Here is a 17,057-nt window from a genome sequence, read left to right on the forward strand (position 1 = left end):
GATGACACACGCCTCAGCCAAACCTGAATACCTGGACAGAGACTCTTAAGAGAAACTCTGCACAAGCCATTCAAGGCTACCCCAATTCAATAAAGAGACAATTGGCTCCAATATCCTGGTACTTAGAAAACAATAGACGAACTATTAATCAGTTCAACGCAGCGATCCCAGCATGAAAACCAAAAAATCCAGGAATAGAAACTTCCTAGCTCCCGCCCCAAACTATTATATGGGGTATAAAAATACAGCATACCCCAAGTTCTTGCTGGCTCACACTCTCTCTCTCTAGAGCTCTAGCGCTAGCTAGCTAGCTCCAAGCGAGCTCGCTGGCTCATTCCAGCTCCTTACTAGCCTGAACCTCTCTTGTGTCAAGTTGGTTTTGAGTCACGATATCGTCCTTCGCTTGGATTCACATGCTGGTCATATGAATCCTTGCCTTCTTCAAGAACTTCTCAGCTGAACCTAGGTAATGTATAAGTCCTCGCTACCCCCTCCTAATCTTTCATCCAAACCTATTTTTCCTCCCTGCTTTTATTTCTTAGGAACTGTGTGAATGCTTCTCCATGTCTCACTGCATGAATGTTCGCACCAAAAACTTATACATATATTTAAATTAAATTTGGTCTCCTTTGTATTCTCTGTGGAACGTTTCAAGCCATTTTCTGGTATAGTTGTTACAAAGATCCCACCGCTAGACACCTCTCGCTGCCAAGCCGAGTTATTTCCCCCATCACTAAATGTTAAAACATTTCTTACTGTTAAGCTAGCATAACATCCTGGTGCTGTGTCTTCATGGTGGCTGACATTGCCCCTGGCTCCTGGGGTGGCAGGTAAGTCTTCTTCCTCTGTTGCTCAAATGTTACTGCTGTGGGGGCTGGGGAAGTCCGGAGACACAGGCTCCAGACATTCATTTAAACTTTCTGAACAATGCATTTAATCTGTAAAATTCTGTTTGAAGCTACTTTCAAGTCTGATTTGCAAGTATTAGTATTTCTATCCCATCTTGTTCTTTAGCATTGAAACTAAGTGTTTGAAATTTATTTTTCATATTTCCCTAGAATATTTCCATTGTATTTTTTAAAGAAGTCATACAACATATAACACGAACTGCTAGAATTTTTCATCAAGAAGGTGGTCACATGACAATGGTAAGAATACGTGCTTATTTTTAGAATGTTAGATTATTTACTAAATCCTTTAAATTCAAACTCAGCATTTGTTTTAAATTCAAGACATTTCAAGGAATTGTTTTATTCATTTGGCTTTATAAAACAAAGATTTAAGTCAGATGGAGCATTTGCACTCAAGAGAAAAGTAAGCTCACTGTCAGCTCCAAACTTCCCATTTTCACCTGTTCTGTGATTGGTAAGTTACCAAAATTGGCACCCATTCAGGGGCTCTAATGTGCAAAGTGTTACTTCACCCAAAATTTTTTAAAAGGGGAAACATGTTAGCAAGGTAATAAACTTTGAGCATTCCAGAGTCCCAATTTGGGGCAGCATTGCAAAAGAATGAGGGAGTTAATTGTTCTAAAATAAGGAAAAGGTTTAGTTTCACACCATTATAAAGAATGAGAAAATGGAATGGGAAGAATAGCAAAATGAAACAACAAAGCAGTTGTATACAGTGAACAAATGCAAAGCCTTCACATAAGCCTACCTGTATATGAGCTATTGTCTAGTGAGGAAAAAAACCTGTGGAAAAGGAGACCAGTAAGGCAAGTCAGGGTGTTTGGAGGAAGAAAAGGAAGAGAAATAAAACATATAAACCTGATCCTAAGGAGAAAAAATGGCTTAGCATCCAATCCAGGAGAGTGAAGAGAAGTAGAATAAGACGTAAAATATCAAGATTCTATTATAGCAATGTGCTCTATGTGGGTGTGCCTTTGAAAAGTATTCAGGCGTTTCAATTGGTACAGAATATTATTTGGAATGAGTTGTAGGGGCCAAATTAATACAGCCTTGGCCCATCTACATTGGGTCCCCAGTTCAAGATGCAGGTCTTGACCTACAAAGATCATATGATTCAAGACAAACATACTAGAAGAACTGACTGCTCCTTTATGAATGTGTCTGACCATTACAATCATCTTCAGATTTGGATGCTGCCACCTTCTGTTACTAGGTGACTAGCAATTTAGGGGAGGACCATATTAGTCATGGCAGTAAAAATTCTTAAACTCTCTCCCCAGGAAGATCCGTCTGTCCCCTTCTGCTGCCATCTTCCACCAGGGGGTTGAGACTTGTTTGTTTTATTTGGCATTCCCTCAATGATCCCTCCTTCCTAATCAATGATTGTATGTTTTCTAAGTATATGAAGTGTTTTGTGTGCAGTTTACTCATTTTTAATTGCTTTAATGGGGTACATTTGAGAAAAAGGATGCAATTGTTTTAAAATGTAATTTTTGTCATATATGTTTTAAATTGTTAGCTATACATCACTGGATGCAAGCCTATAATTTAGAAAATAGGTTTAGTTAATGCTATTTCACTAGTCTACAACAAGTCTTTTTTTTTTTTGTAGGTTGGTCTGGATGGAACTGGGAAATCAATCTGTGCATCCTTAGCCTGTCACTTATCCTTATGTAGCCTGTTCAAGTTATCTATTTTTCATACTTACAATCATGTCAACTTTAGAGATGACCTTAAAAAAGTCTATAAGCAGGCGGGCCTGGAAGGCAAGAGGACTGTTCTTCTCATCAATGAGTCAGACATAATTCAAGTAAGTCTTTCAGCTCTCAACCTTTTTATGTACCTTGTTAATTATAGAACTAGTTAGAATTGAACACACACCAAATTAACATCCCAAAAGTTCACAAGTCTTTTTTGTAGGAATGTTTAGCTGACTTCATCAGTTATTCTGGCAAAGTCTTTGTGATTTGCTGTCACAGGTTCTATGAGTCTTGTGATTAATCTAGCATGACACGGTTGAGAGCATATCTCATGGTGTGATGCAGGCAAAGAGCCTCCTCTGCCATAACAAAATAATAATCAGAGCTAACAAGATGCAATCAGATGTCAAATGAAAAATTCCCAAAGTGTTTTGAAACTCTTTAGGGATCAAAAAAAAAAGTTTCAGAGAGTAACTGACAAAGATTCCTGACAAAAGGAATTTTGACTCCTGAAAGTGTATACCCCCCAATTCTTCTTGGTCTCTAAGTTGCTACTGGGTTGAATCTAGCTGTTTTAAATAACAGATATGTATAACATTTCCTTCTTGTGAGATTGATGTGGTAGTATTCCTCCTTTCTAACATGTGGTGCTATTCATCCTTCCTTTCTATAAAACGTATGGCAGTTTCCTTGTTAAATGACATTGGATTGGATTAGGAGTAAAAAATAGACATTTGGTCCAGAGAAAATGAGATGCTGGTAGTGAGAGGACCTATTGTCACTGATTTAGCAGAATGCACCAGTTCTAAAATGGAAACACAGGAGTAAGTTTTCATTCCGTTTTACTGCACCCAGGCTTCAGCATAGTTTCTAGATCCTCAGATTATTGCCATGGGCAATCCCTGAATAGCAGGGATCTGGCCAAGATTGCTTCCACTCCAGGATTATTTTCTTTGGGTATTTCCTTGCTCTGCATTAGAATTTCTTTTGCAGTAGAGGACCAAAGAAGTTTATGTATGATAGATTTTAATAGAGCGGACTTTAATGAACTCAGAGGTATAGTGAGAGTCACAGAGCTGGATTCTGGGCCCAATACTTTTAAATATTTTTATAAATGAGTTGGATGAGGGGTGGAGGGAGTAACTAAATTTTCAGATGATAACAAACTGGGAGGAGTAGTGAACACCCTGGAAGATAAAGATAGAATTCAACAAGAGCTAAATGCACTGAGAAAGTGGACAGATGTGAACAAGATGCAATTGAACAAGGATAAGTGTAGAATTTTACATCTGAGTAACAAAAATAAGAGGCACACATACTGGTTGTTTTGTCCTATAAATTCTGTTTAGGGATCAAACAGTGGCTTCTCACTACTGAGAAGCCACTGCACTATAGCAGAATAAGATGTTTGGCTCTGGGCTGTTTAACAGTTACACCAGTTTTGCACTGAAGAGTCCAGGTAGTTTTTTTACAGGAATTATGCTAGCAAGCAGGAGTTCCAGTAAAAAAAACCCTATTATCTTTAGACTGGAACATTCAGTAGGCACAATCCAAAAGTTAGCCTGCTGAATTTTTTGTTTAATCATGTGTTCTTAGTTATTTGAAAAACTAGTTAGGTATGCAGATTGCTGAGGAATATAATTTGTTTTAGTTGTCATTTTTAGAAGACTTGAGTTGTATTCTACACTCAGGACAAGTGCCTGAATTATTTCAGAAGGAGGAGTTGGATAAAATTATTGTTACCCTTACACCTGTTGCTGAAAAAGCTAACTGCTCCAACAGTGTAGAAGATATCTACTCATTATTTTTGCAGGTAGAATTTTAATATACTTGAAAGAATGTTTAAACGTATCTTAAATTCATCCATATTTAGATTTCCACTGATACCTGTAGTTAATAGTATATTATTTATGGTGTTGCCACAGTTATTGAAGGACAAAAATGTGAAACGCAGGAGTAGAACAATATAAATACAAAAATAAGTAGTTCATCTTTGAGCTCTTACATGCAGGCACATGGGGCTGCACATGCATAGGCCTGCTGCAGAAAAGATTAACAGGTTTTTACCTCAGTATTCCTATTTCTCCAGAGTGCTCCCTTTCCCTCCCCTTTGAAGTCAAGGGTGAGAAATTTTCCCACAAGGTCAGAGGGGGAAGGAGCTCCATTCTCTTTTTGCTGCTGTATTGATAGGAGGTGCTGCTCAGTGACCCTGGTTAGCACTTCTTTTTTGACTTGGATAATGAAAAAGAAGGGTTTGGCTAAATTTAAAAGGTGTTCCAAATGCGGAGCTAAGATGGTGGAGAACAAAGGCCATCTTGACTGCTTTTGTTCCTCAGTGAAGGGCATATCCAGGGCCCCTGTTAGGCCATTGCCCAGTTAATGCAAAAGGCTGCCATGTCAGTATAACAAGGCTTAAAGTGATATTGCACAAGTTGTCTTTGGCTCCAGATCCTGCATTCAGCTGAGGGTGTAAGTCATTGAAAGTCCCCTTGGTCATGACAGTACTGGCCATACTGCCTTCTACTTTGGGTCATGGCAGGGGCGTAACAAGGCAGCCCTGGGCAAACTGTAGCCCTGGGCAAAACCTGAGTTGGATGCCCCCCCCAATGGGCGGCCACTCCACTACGACCAAATTTTTTTTGCACCAGGACATTGGTGCCTACAGGGGGTGAAGTTTTTAGACATATCAGCACTCAAAGGGGGTACCCCATCCCACATTCTTTGCTAAGGAGATGGGGGCTACCCTTTTGAGGGTCCATAACTTTGGACCCCCTGAACCAAACTGCACCAAACCTTGGGGGTGCCATCATGACAGTCTCCAGATGATACCCTGAAATTTTGGTGCTGATACGTTCAAGAATGCCCTCCCTGCAAGAACATCCCAAAATTTGCCCAAGAATCTTGGTTCTGCATTGAGTTTTCTGCATTGCTGTCAATGGGGGTTGCAGGCTGGGAGGGGGCATTTTTGAAGGCACAGTCTCAAAACTTTCAGGGTCTCATCAGGAGACTGCCCTAATGATACCCCCAAGTTTGGTGCAGTTTGGTTCAGGGGGGCCAAAGTTATGGACCCTCAAAACTGTAGCCCCCATCTCCTATTAGCTCCCATTGGAAACAATGGGGGATAGGGGCACCCCCTTTGGGAGTCCATAGCTTTGGACTCCCTGAACCAAACCTCACCAAACTTGGGGGGTAGCATGAGGACAGTCTCCTGATGATACGCTGAAATTTTGGTGCTGCTAGCCTAAAAACCGCCCCCCCCTGCAGGCCAAAAATGGAAAACCACTAAAAATACCCAAAAACGAACCCAGCATTTTGATGCCCCCCACAAGGTGATGCCCTGGGCAGCTGCCCACCTTGCCCAATGGGCATTACGCCAGTGGGTCATGGGGATAGGGCTTCTTCCTTTCCACCCTCTGAAGATCAAGAAGAGAGCCAAGCAGGTAGAAAGGGAAAGTGCCTACCCTTTCCACAAGAAATCAGGGCATCCTCAGAGCTCAAAATCTTCCTCACCACCAAGGAAGTTACCATCTTTCCCTGGCCAGTTTGGATTGTCACTGATTGTCCCCTTCAGTACAATCGAGTGAGGATGGTTCCCAAAAATCTCCTGTCAGAAGACACAGCTCTTCCTTGCATTCGGAGGTCCAGTCTTTGATTGGGCATCTTGATTCTGTATCATATAAGTCCAATTGGGGCTTGGGTCCTCCTGGCACTGAGATATTTCTGTCTAGGGCCCCTTCCACACGGGCCAAAAATGCTGGTGGAGGGCCAGTAGAAACACCGGCTGCGGGGAGAATTTCACACGGCTGCCAAGCTGAAATAGCACAGCATCATGCTTTCTCCCCCTCCCTCGCCCATCAGTGCCACAATGGTGTTTCCGTGACTCACTAAACGAGCGAGTCTTTTAGGAAACACTGTTGTGCACCCGGTGCTGACCAAACGGCACCGGGATGGATGCGCCACTTTTAGGCGACTTCATGTTCTCTGTTAAACTTAGACTGTTTCTGCACGGGCGGAATTCAGCGTCCCAGGGACGCTAAAAACAGCGTCCCTGGGGAGAGGTTTGCATGGCCGCCGCTGCTGCATCGCAGCGGGGCGGCCTCGCAACCCCCAAGCAGCGCGTAGCCTCTGTTTCTGAACCTCGCTCCCTGAGCAAGGTTTTTCGGAAACAGTGGCTTCCAACCACTGCCGTGCGAATGGCAGCAGCTGGAAGGCACCATTCCCTCCCTTTCCCGAATGCCTTACCATCCCTCCGACCTTCCGGTGTGTCGCCCAGGCCAGGGGACATGCCCCCCATGCCCTGCAACTCCAGAGCTGTTGTGGAGGGCAGGGGGCATGTCCCCTGGCCTAGGCAATGTGCTGGAAGGTCGGAGGAATAGTAAGGCATTTGGGCGATGGTGCAGCTTCTGTGCAGGCTGCGCCGTCTTCCCCACCCCTACCAGGACTGTTTGTGCCAACGGTCCTGGGGGGTACATCGGCGTCATATACGCCGATGCACCCCCTGAGCGTGGCCGTGCGGAAACGACCTAACTGTCCCTTCCCTGTGTGACTCCAATGGAAGGGAGGGACATGCCTCCTGTCCTCCAACCCCCAGGCGTTGCCTTAGCCACAGGGGGATGTCCCTCCCTTCCTCTAGAGCCACACAGGAAAGGGACAGAAAGTTTAACAGAGAGAATGGAGGCATATTCGTGAGAATGCCCTTCTGTGGGCAGCTGCCACTCTTGAGCCGCTGTCACGCTCACATGTGAACTGCCCCGGGGCTCCACTGGTGTCATAAACGCCAGTGTGCTGCTGCTCCAGATGCCCATGCAGAATGGGGCTAGGAGTCTCACCGTAGTGGATCTTTTACCCAGCTTCAACATTTGCCAATTGACATAACCCAGGATGGTTCTAAGAGCACTTGACATCAGGATATAATTGACAATGATCCAGTTCAGTTGTTGCCACTGAGAGTGCTCAATGCCAAAACCAATGTTCATCAGTTACTTGGAAGAGTTCATGCTCTCTGGGAGGTCACAGTTTGCATTCACACAGCCATCACTCCTTTTCCTCTCAAAGTCACTCTTGGCCTCAATTGGAGTATTGACAACTCTCTCATGACAAAAGTACAGCAAGGATACATAGATCTCTGTCTATGGCATAGGTGGGAGCAATCATATCACTAGTGTTAGTGCCTCCAGGGCATCCTACTCAAGCTTCCCCACGTCTGTCTAGGAAATAATCTCAGTGCACATCAGAGTTGTGGGATAATCAATGCCATGAGGATCATTGGGGTGACCACTCAGCATCACAGGGCATTTATGAACTATGACCTTATTCTAGCTCCTATCAATCATCACAGTACTGCTAGAGTCGACGAAGGAGCAGGTCCACTCACCTCATGTTGGTGTCAGACTCCATAGTTTTGATTAATCACCCTTGACACCTATTTTTGCTCATTTGCATAATGTCTTCAGGAGTCATATACCATCTGTAAAACATTTTGTACCAGCTCTCTTTTAACATTTGACATGTAGTAAATTTAATATTTTTGGACCATAATGCCTCCCATTGTTTGAAAGTTATTTCTTCTTGGAACTTTTGCATCCATTTTACCATACAAACATTTACTTGCTCTTTTTCTGTTTCATATTTAGCCACAATTTTATATATCCTTCCCAACAAATATTTATTTGATGAAATCTCTTTTTCGTCAAAATCTGTCATGTCTCTTAAACTTCCTTCCTCTGATTTTAATGCTCTTCTGAGTTTGGACATTAATTGAAAGTATATCAGCCATTGTGGTATCTTTCCTGCATCCTTTATCTCTTTCCATGTCTTAATATTCTTTTCTCTATTAATTGTTTCCATATAGAGTATCATTCTTCTTTCTTGTCTCTGTATCATAGTAAGCTTCCATAGGAGTTTTTAAAGGTGAAACTGAAGGACTTAGACTAGTCTTTCTCCAAATTCCAAAAAGTTCTTTGCTTATTACATGGGAGTCTTTTCCAATCAAAACTCTCTTCTGATCTAATTTTTTCCATCCTTAAATAACTATGTATTTCTGCTTTCAGATTTGCTGTTTCTAATCTTATTCTTCTTTAATATGGGTTCGTTCTATTCATAATAGCTACTTAGCACTCTGGAAAACATAATGACCTGATTCTCCAGCCACCAAAAATAATGGAGACCTTGGAGAAAGATCTCCCTGTTTACTGCTGTGGCTTTTGAGAGAAAGTGAAAGTGGTAGCTGGGCAGACCTCAACACCTTGTGGGAGGAACAATGGTAAAGCGATGGAGCATCCAAAATCTGTAACTGGAGTCATTAAAAAAATGAAGCAAATTTTGGTAAAACATCTCAAATTTATGGAACCCAATTCTAGGCCAAACAGGAGTTCATTCATTGCTAGTAAACACTTTTGTTTTTAACATTTTAATAGCTGGTGTCGGTGATTAACCTTATTGTGAAAATATAAATATAATCAATCACTACTTGCATGTTTTGAAAATATGAAATATGTTAGTATAGTTTAATCAAGGATTAACTTTTTATTTCAGAGAGTACATAGCAATCTCCATGTAGTTTTTATAAGTTCCGCAGGACAGACATTCCGTCAATACTGCCGTGCATACCCTGCCATTGTTAATTGCTGTACAGTTGACTGGTATGAAAACTGGCCTGAAGAAGCCTTCTGCCATGTTGCAAAAACCTATTTTACTGATGGTTGCACATTTCAAGATGAGGTAGTTGTTAGTTCTTTTATCACATTATGAACTGTAATTGATTAATTTGCGATATGTCCCACTACTGAGATTTTCTGAACTTTCAATTAGTTTGGTGCAAATTCAAAATTTTCATAATTATTGTAACCTACTTTGCGTGCATGTTAAACCGTTTGAAACAACTTCACTGCATCTGCAGAAGAAATATGTCCATTGGTTTCAGTAAAACTTAATTACAACTCACTGAGCTTCATATTGCAGTGCTAGACTCTCAGGAACTCATTTCCCCTTTTCTAAACAAAGGTATTAATAGGGCTGTTTGCCACAAGACTTATTTATGTGTAAATAAAAATAGTTATAATCATAAAAATTATTAGAAGTCACTAAATTCACTAAGAAATGCTATTTTATACCTGAAAAATGTAGGTAACTTAATTTTGTTTATATATTGAAAAGATTTCTATCTTGCCTCACCTGCACTCAGGGTGACTCACAACCATGTTTATTAACACCACGAATCCACCAGATTTATTCACCAGAAAAACATCTAAAACAAATTTTTAAAAAGCAGTGGCTGCACTATCATCCAAAACGTTTCTTGTAAAGCCCAGCAAGAGTTTGTACTCTGGAATATTCAGCAAGAGTATTCCACAACCTTGGACAGTTACTGAAAACACTTTTCGTTTTGTAGAGTCATTCTCACCTCCTGCAATGATAACACATAAAACAATATTCTTACCATGTACACTGTCTAATCTGAGCTTCTGTTTCACTATCTTCCTTTCTATAGTCCTTCCTTATTCCTTTTCAAGGATGTTCCCAAGGGAGAAAAATCATTAATATTCTAGTTATAGTTTCACCTTATTCATAGTTTTTTAAAAGCATTAGCTGCAGTGAATCTTGAACTAGGACAGCAAATCTCCAATCAGAAAAGATAGAAAGATAGATGTTTGCCTTGCCTCTAAGTCAAATGTAATGAATTGTCGCAATGCCTACCATACCTATAAAAAGAAAGGAAATGTTTTGCTTTTTGCAAGAAACCACTTAAATTATTATAAACAAAAATACATAAGAAGGAATGTACAATATGCCAATATGGTCTTCATAATTTTCACACTCGTGCTTTTTTCCAGAATTTAAGAAACTTGCTTGTTCCTGTGTGTGTAAACATCCACAAAAATGTTTCTATCATAATTGAGAATTATTTGAAGGAAACTAAAAGGCACTACTATATCACCCCAAACACTTACTTGGAGTTCATAAAAACATTTGCAACCATATTTCAATCAACAGAAGAGAAAATTCTGAATGACAGGTGGGAAATTTAACTGTCATTGAAATGTGTGGTATTATTAATATTCACATGAAGTTTCAAATGCAGATACTATTGTCCAGAAGCATTAATTTCTAAGAATATATTTTGTTGTCTTCAGAAGTTGTCTATATTAATATTTTCTATTTTATTTATGTCATTTTATTTTATTTATGTCATTTCCAATTAGTATTTCAGACATTCCACGAAAATCCAGCTGCACTTCTCTCTCATTCTAGCCACAGTCCCTGGGGGTTCAGTTAGCCCAAACTATGTGGACTGCCACACCCCAATTAGAGGTCATGTACCACCAAATTGTATCACTAGAGTTGTATGAAATGGTTATGCAAATCCAACAGCCAATAATAGTTTTGTGAGACAGGAAATCTCTGCATAAAGCCTTTAAGGATATGGTCTGCCCACAAAATGATACTGATGAAGAATGCATCACCCTTCTAGCTGACCCACTGGCACTGCATGCCCAACAAAGGCTTTACTTTGGCAAAACTTCCTATTGTAGTCTAACACTACCAAATCCTCTGCACTGTCAGAAGTTACCTGGGTATAAAGCTCCATGTGAACTAGAGAGGCTAGATGATTATCAGTCAGTGACAATTTATGTAATAGAAAAGTTCATGCTTTAGCTTGATATTAACATTTTTCAAAAATGTTTGCTATCATTTTAGAGTTTGCTATTATTCTGGTCTGACCAAAATATTAGAAGCCACCTCACAGATTACGGAAATGCAAGAGGAGTTGCTTGTCCTTGGTCCTCAAATAGATAAAAAATCAAAGGTACCCCTTAATTCATAATTGCTTTGTATTTTTAAAAAAATTAGTAATCTTTTTATAAGACCTCATTTAAGGCATATAAGTTGCATTTTAAATAACCTACTAATAAATATTCATTTGCAGAATGATGGGCACTGTAGCAATAAATAAATACTTCACAAACACACACATATGGAGAGATTGGCTGTAACTGTGAAGGGTTGCATCTTTTGACCTCTCTATTTAAATAAAGCTCTTCTCATAGCAGAAAGAGTTGTAATATCCAGTCCACTGGAAAGAGATTGTATAGTTCACAATAGAAATGCCATTGAACTGTTTGGACTGAACCCCATAGAGTATTTCCATGAATGAAAAAGATTTCCATCTGTGAAGCACAACTTTATCAGCTCACCCTCCCACTGCAGTCAGAAGTGACCTTAGAAATGCAGATTTTGTGGGCAAGAGATGTAAGTTTTCAGAGGAAGTCTACCCATGGAAATTCTATTGGGAACCCAGCTAATATATTACAACTATGAGAAGAAGAAATTCAGTATTAGGGATTATTAGGAAAGGATTGGAAATAGCAAACATAGTATCAATTGATAAATATGTTAGGAATACCCAAATACCTGCTATTTTCTGCTCTTTGGTTAGGCTCACAACTTAGACAGAATAGGGCACTGATTAGCAATTTAGGACTGATGAAGTACTTCAAGCAACTATCTCTCAAGAAATTTATGCCACAAGATACAGTGATAAAGACAGATGTAACCAAAAAGAAAGCTTTTTAAATTGATTAGACAAAGTCATGGGATGCAACTTCTGTTCAAAGTCTGTTATTTTTTTCTACTAGGGACTTTTTCAGATGGGTTATCTGCCCTGGTTTCAACGCTTTTGGGAAGTCGGTTTTTACCCTTTCTTCCTTAGAACATTGTGGTCTTACAGTCCACCTCCTTGAGTTTACCTGACTTTTCTCCAATCTTCCTCCAACTTGCTTTGCTCCAAAGTTTTGGGGGAATTCACAGTAAAACCTTGTGGGTAGAAATGTTTCTATTTCTCTGACTCTATCATTGTGGTGAAACCCAGGTTCAAATCCCCTCTCATGCCACGGAAGCTTGCTGGGTGACCCTGGCCCAGTCACACACTCTGAGTCCTGATCCTGGCTAATATTTGAATGGGAGACCTTCAATGAATACCAGGGTCATGATGCAGGTGCAGGCAATAGCAAACCACTCCAAAAGCCCCTTGTCTTGAAAACCTTATGGAATCAACATGTGGACAGCAAAAAGGACAAAGAATATCTCTGCAACAAAAAGGGCTAGACTAGAGATTTTTAAAAAATGAGATAACCTGTTACATATGTTGTTATAACAGTATATCAATATAACAGTATGAAATTGCTGATTTTAAAAAATGGAAATAGCCTGGACTAGGGGCCACAGCTGGGAGACTGGCGTAGGGAAATTGCAGGAAAACCCGGCATATGGAACTTATTACCGCTATGCTGTATTAGCAGTCACACTGGCAATAGGGAAACCATGCAAGCCTTTTCTTGTGTGGCAACCAATCAGATTCTAGGACAAACTATGAAGAATTGTTGTCCTCATCACACTGCCCGTATGAGACCCTTTCTGCATGAGCCAATTATCCTGGGGTTGGGCGGGATTAAACCCACTTTGGGGAGGAACTTCTCATGGTTCCCGCCCCTAAATCGGGTCAATCCTGCTTTAAACCTCCCCCCCAGGTGGGATATTTGAGAATTGCACTATGTGCGATTCTTTTCAAATACCCCATCTTGACGCTGGGGCCAAGTGAATGGCCTTGGCGGGAAGGTGGGTTGACGGTGGCTGCACTGTCCCCTTTCCTCCCTGCGCCTGTGTGGTTATGCAGGCACAGGTAGTTGGCTGGTCGCCACTGCGACACCAGCCTGTGGGTGGGGAGAGGGTCCCCAGGGTATGGGGAGGTGGTGTACAGGCAGCAGCGAAGTGGCATGAGAAGCCATGGCAGCAACCCACTGCAGTCTCGTGAGCTGCTGGTCCGGGCCGTGTGAACGGCCTGGGGCAGTTCCGGGCCATTTATCCCAGCTACCTGCCAGGATAAATGGCCTGTGCGGAAAGGAAAGCTCTGTAGGGATTTTTAACTTTTATTTCTTTCAGAAAAGTACTAGAATAGATAACCCTTTGGTCATATTCAGCAAGATATATTCTTATCATGTATGTTTTCTTTGTTATTTTATAAAGTGAAAGACTTTCTGATTACTTTAAAATACATCATTTCTACTTCTAAAATAAATTAATGATCGTGCCAGAGACATGTTGAAATAAAAGACATTTATTTTTAAAATTTATCAATCAGGAAATAGAAGAACTTGTAGAAAAGCTTCACAGAGATTCATTAGTTGTAGAACAAGTTCGAACTCTAGTTAAACAGGATGAAGAACTCATGGCTGCAGAAATACACATTGTGGAAGAATATGCTCAGGTGCAGTACATTCCTTCTGTTCTTCCATTTTACTTATCATATGCTAGATACTTGCAGCTTGTTAGCAAAATAACCAGCACACTAAAACCAATAAAATGTAGATGCTTCAATAGAATAGCTGATATATGAATCATGGTATTTTCATATAAAATGGCTGATGTGTGCAAAGCAAACCATTACGTATTGTCGAAGGCTTTCACGGCCGGAATCACTGGGGTGCTGTGTGGTTTCCGGGCTGTATGGCCGTGTTCTAACAGCATTCTCTTCTGATGTTTCACCTGCATCAGAAGAGCTGCAAGACCAAGAACAAGCCACATGAACAAAAATAAAGAGCCATTTAGAGGGAAAGTGTTCTTACCATACATCAAGGGAACCACTGACTGCATAGGAAAACTGATGAAGAAGCATAACCTACAAACAATCTACAGACCCACTAAGAAAATTCAATAAATGCTACATTCAGCAAAAGATAAGAGGGATCCTCTAGCTACTGCAGGAGTCTACCGCATACCATGTAGCTGTGGACAAGTCTACACAGGAATCACCAAACGCAGCACTCAGACACGAATCAAAGAACACGAAAGGCACTGCAGACTATTTCAGACAGAAAAATCAGCAATAGCAGAACACATGATTAACCAACCTGGACACAGAATATTATTTGAAAACACAGAAATTCTGGACCACTCTGACAACCACTACGTCAGACTACACAGAGAAGCCACTGAAATCCACAAGCACATGAACTATTTCAACAGAAAGGAAGAAACCATGGAAATAAACAGAACTTGGCTGCCAGTTTTGAAAAAACTAGAGTCAAGACAGTCACTCCAGCTCCACACAAACTCAGGATTACTGTAGACAATAAACAATCAAAGGGAACAAAGGCCAGACTACTTCTATTCATATGCCCTCACCTATTGACCTTGCTATCTCCAGTGTTACTCACATGCTACACTTCATTGTTACTCACTTACCAGGCCACTCCTATTCAGATGCCCTAACCTATTGACCTTTACTCACAGGTATATATACTCCACTTGCTTTCCTTTCCTACTATCAGATCCTCTGAAGATGCCAGCCACAGATGCAGGCGAAACATCAGGAGAGAATGCTGCTAGAACACGGCCATACAAACCATTACAATTTCTGGTTCCACATCAAACCAGGATGTTCAACCATAGTTTGCATTCAGTGATGCATGCTACAGCTTACAGGCAGTAAAATGTAAATGTAACAACAACAAGCCTTATACTCATGTATAAGTTGACCTGCATATAAGTCGAGGCACCTAATTTTTCCACAAAAAACTGGGAAAACTTATTGACTTGTGTATAAGTTGAGGGTGGGAAATGCAGCAGCTACTGGTAAGCCCTGATTCTCCCTGTAAATCCACTCAGAAGGGGGGGGGTGATTTAAAGGGAGTATCTGGGGGAAAATTGAGGGTGGATGTCAGGGGAGAAATGTTTATGTTAGCAGTACCAACATGTCAGAGTATCTTTAGGAAACCCCCCTGATGATACCACCCAGGTTTGGTGAAGGTTGGTTCAGGGGGTCCAAAGTTATGGACCCTCAAAAGAGTAGCCCCATCTACTATTAGCTTCCATTGGAAACAATGGGGGAGGGGCATCCCCTTTGGACACCCTGAACCAAACTTTACCAAACCTGGCTGGTATCATCAGGAGTGTCACCTGATGATAGCCTGAAATTTTGGTGCTGGTAGGCTAAAAACTGTGCCCCCTGGAGGCTGACAAAATAAAAACCCTAAAAAATTTAAAATACACCTAACTCGCGTATAAGTCAAGGGGGGCTTTTTCAGCACAAAACATGTGCTGAAAAAATTGACTTAAATGCGAGTATATACGGTAACCTGCAGGCAGTAGACATCTTTAATATCAGTTCATGTTCTCTCACCTTCCCAAACACGTTTTGCATTCTAAATTAGGAAAAAGAACATTCAAAGTGAAAAAGTATTATAGATTACAAAAAGAGGTATTTGTAATGTTGAAGAAAACATCAAACTATACCTTTTCTTTATCTTATTTTTAATTTGTGTAGCAATTGAAAGAGGAGTTCAGTGCTGTGTTACCATCTCTGGAGAAAGCTAATGCTGCTCTTGATGCACTTGACAAAAGTCACATTGCTGAAATTAGGTATGTTTGTTGATGTTGATTGGAAATTTTGCATTTAGTGGTGTGGGTATTTTTTGTTGGTTCTGGCCCCATACTGCTTCAGTTTATCTCTTGATTTCTGTACATTTTTGTGCCTTTACTTTTTACTTTGTTTCCCTTATCCACTTTTGCTCTGATCTTCTGGAAGCTGATTTTGATTTGCCTTTTTCCCCATGTGTAATGTTTCTGTTAGTTTTCTTTGGCCCCTTCCGCAGATGCAGAATAATGCACTTTCAATCAACTTTCAATGCACTTTGCAGCTGGATTTTACTGTGTGGAATAGCAAAATCCACTTGCAAGGAATTGTGAAAGTGGATTGAAAGTGTATTATTCTGCATGTGTGGAAGGGGCCTTTTTCCTGCCCACTCCCACCTATCTTCAACCCAAATTTTGATGACTGGACTGTCATCATTGTCAGACCACTCCTTTTCCCCCCTGCCCTGACACGTGATTTCATGTTTTAATTTTTATTTTTCAAATAGGCACAAAATATTGATATATTAATATACCATTGTAATGATAGGTGAGGCAGATTCTCTAAATTCTCAGGTTTCATTTTTTAAAAAAGTTTCTAGGTCTTCTAAAATTAAAATTTTGCTAATGGGTTTGGAGTTTCACCTAAAATATATTGTGAAACATTTAACTAGCAGGACTGATGCTTAATTTCAAAAAGTGTACCATGTGAAAATTAAAGCAGAAATTAAGACCTACCTTTTTCAGAGAGAGAAAAAAAATCTAAACTGAGTATTCTTCACTTCCATTTCCTGGAAAGATATTTACTATGTAATAGAAAAGCTTATCTAAGTCATTATAATAATCGTGAGAAATTTATGTCTTAGCCGTAACTAACACATAAGAATTGATTTGCTGTAGGGTCATTCACCTTGGGTTACTGGCATATAGAGAAAGAGATAAAACATGTGCCTTCCCTTATACTGGAATAATTATCCATATCTTCCTGTAAAGGTACAGAAACTGAAGTTAGAAACTGAACTACTGAATAATGTTACTG

At 40.4% G+C, this 17,057-nt stretch overlaps 1 protein-coding gene across 1 annotated transcript in view; it reads left to right on the forward strand.

Annotated features, from left to right (window-relative positions):
• Window positions 1–17,057, forward strand: part of DNAH14 (dynein axonemal heavy chain 14) — a 306,182-nt gene that overhangs the window by 211,684 nt on the left and 77,441 nt on the right. Inside the window, 7 exon segments of the mRNA XM_048504880.1 lie at window positions 2,524–2,721; window positions 4,263–4,424; window positions 9,146–9,334; window positions 10,444–10,625; window positions 11,309–11,417; window positions 13,749–13,874; window positions 15,933–16,027. Coding sequence (XP_048360837.1) covers window positions 2,524–2,721; window positions 4,263–4,424; window positions 9,146–9,334; window positions 10,444–10,625; window positions 11,309–11,417; window positions 13,749–13,874; window positions 15,933–16,027 — 1,061 coding nt within the window.

The sequence above is a fragment of the Sphaerodactylus townsendi genome, linkage group LG01 (assembly GCF_021028975.2).
Source record: "Sphaerodactylus townsendi isolate TG3544 linkage group LG01, MPM_Stown_v2.3, whole genome shotgun sequence".
Classification (NCBI taxonomy): domain Eukaryota; kingdom Metazoa; phylum Chordata; class Lepidosauria; order Squamata; family Sphaerodactylidae; genus Sphaerodactylus; species Sphaerodactylus townsendi.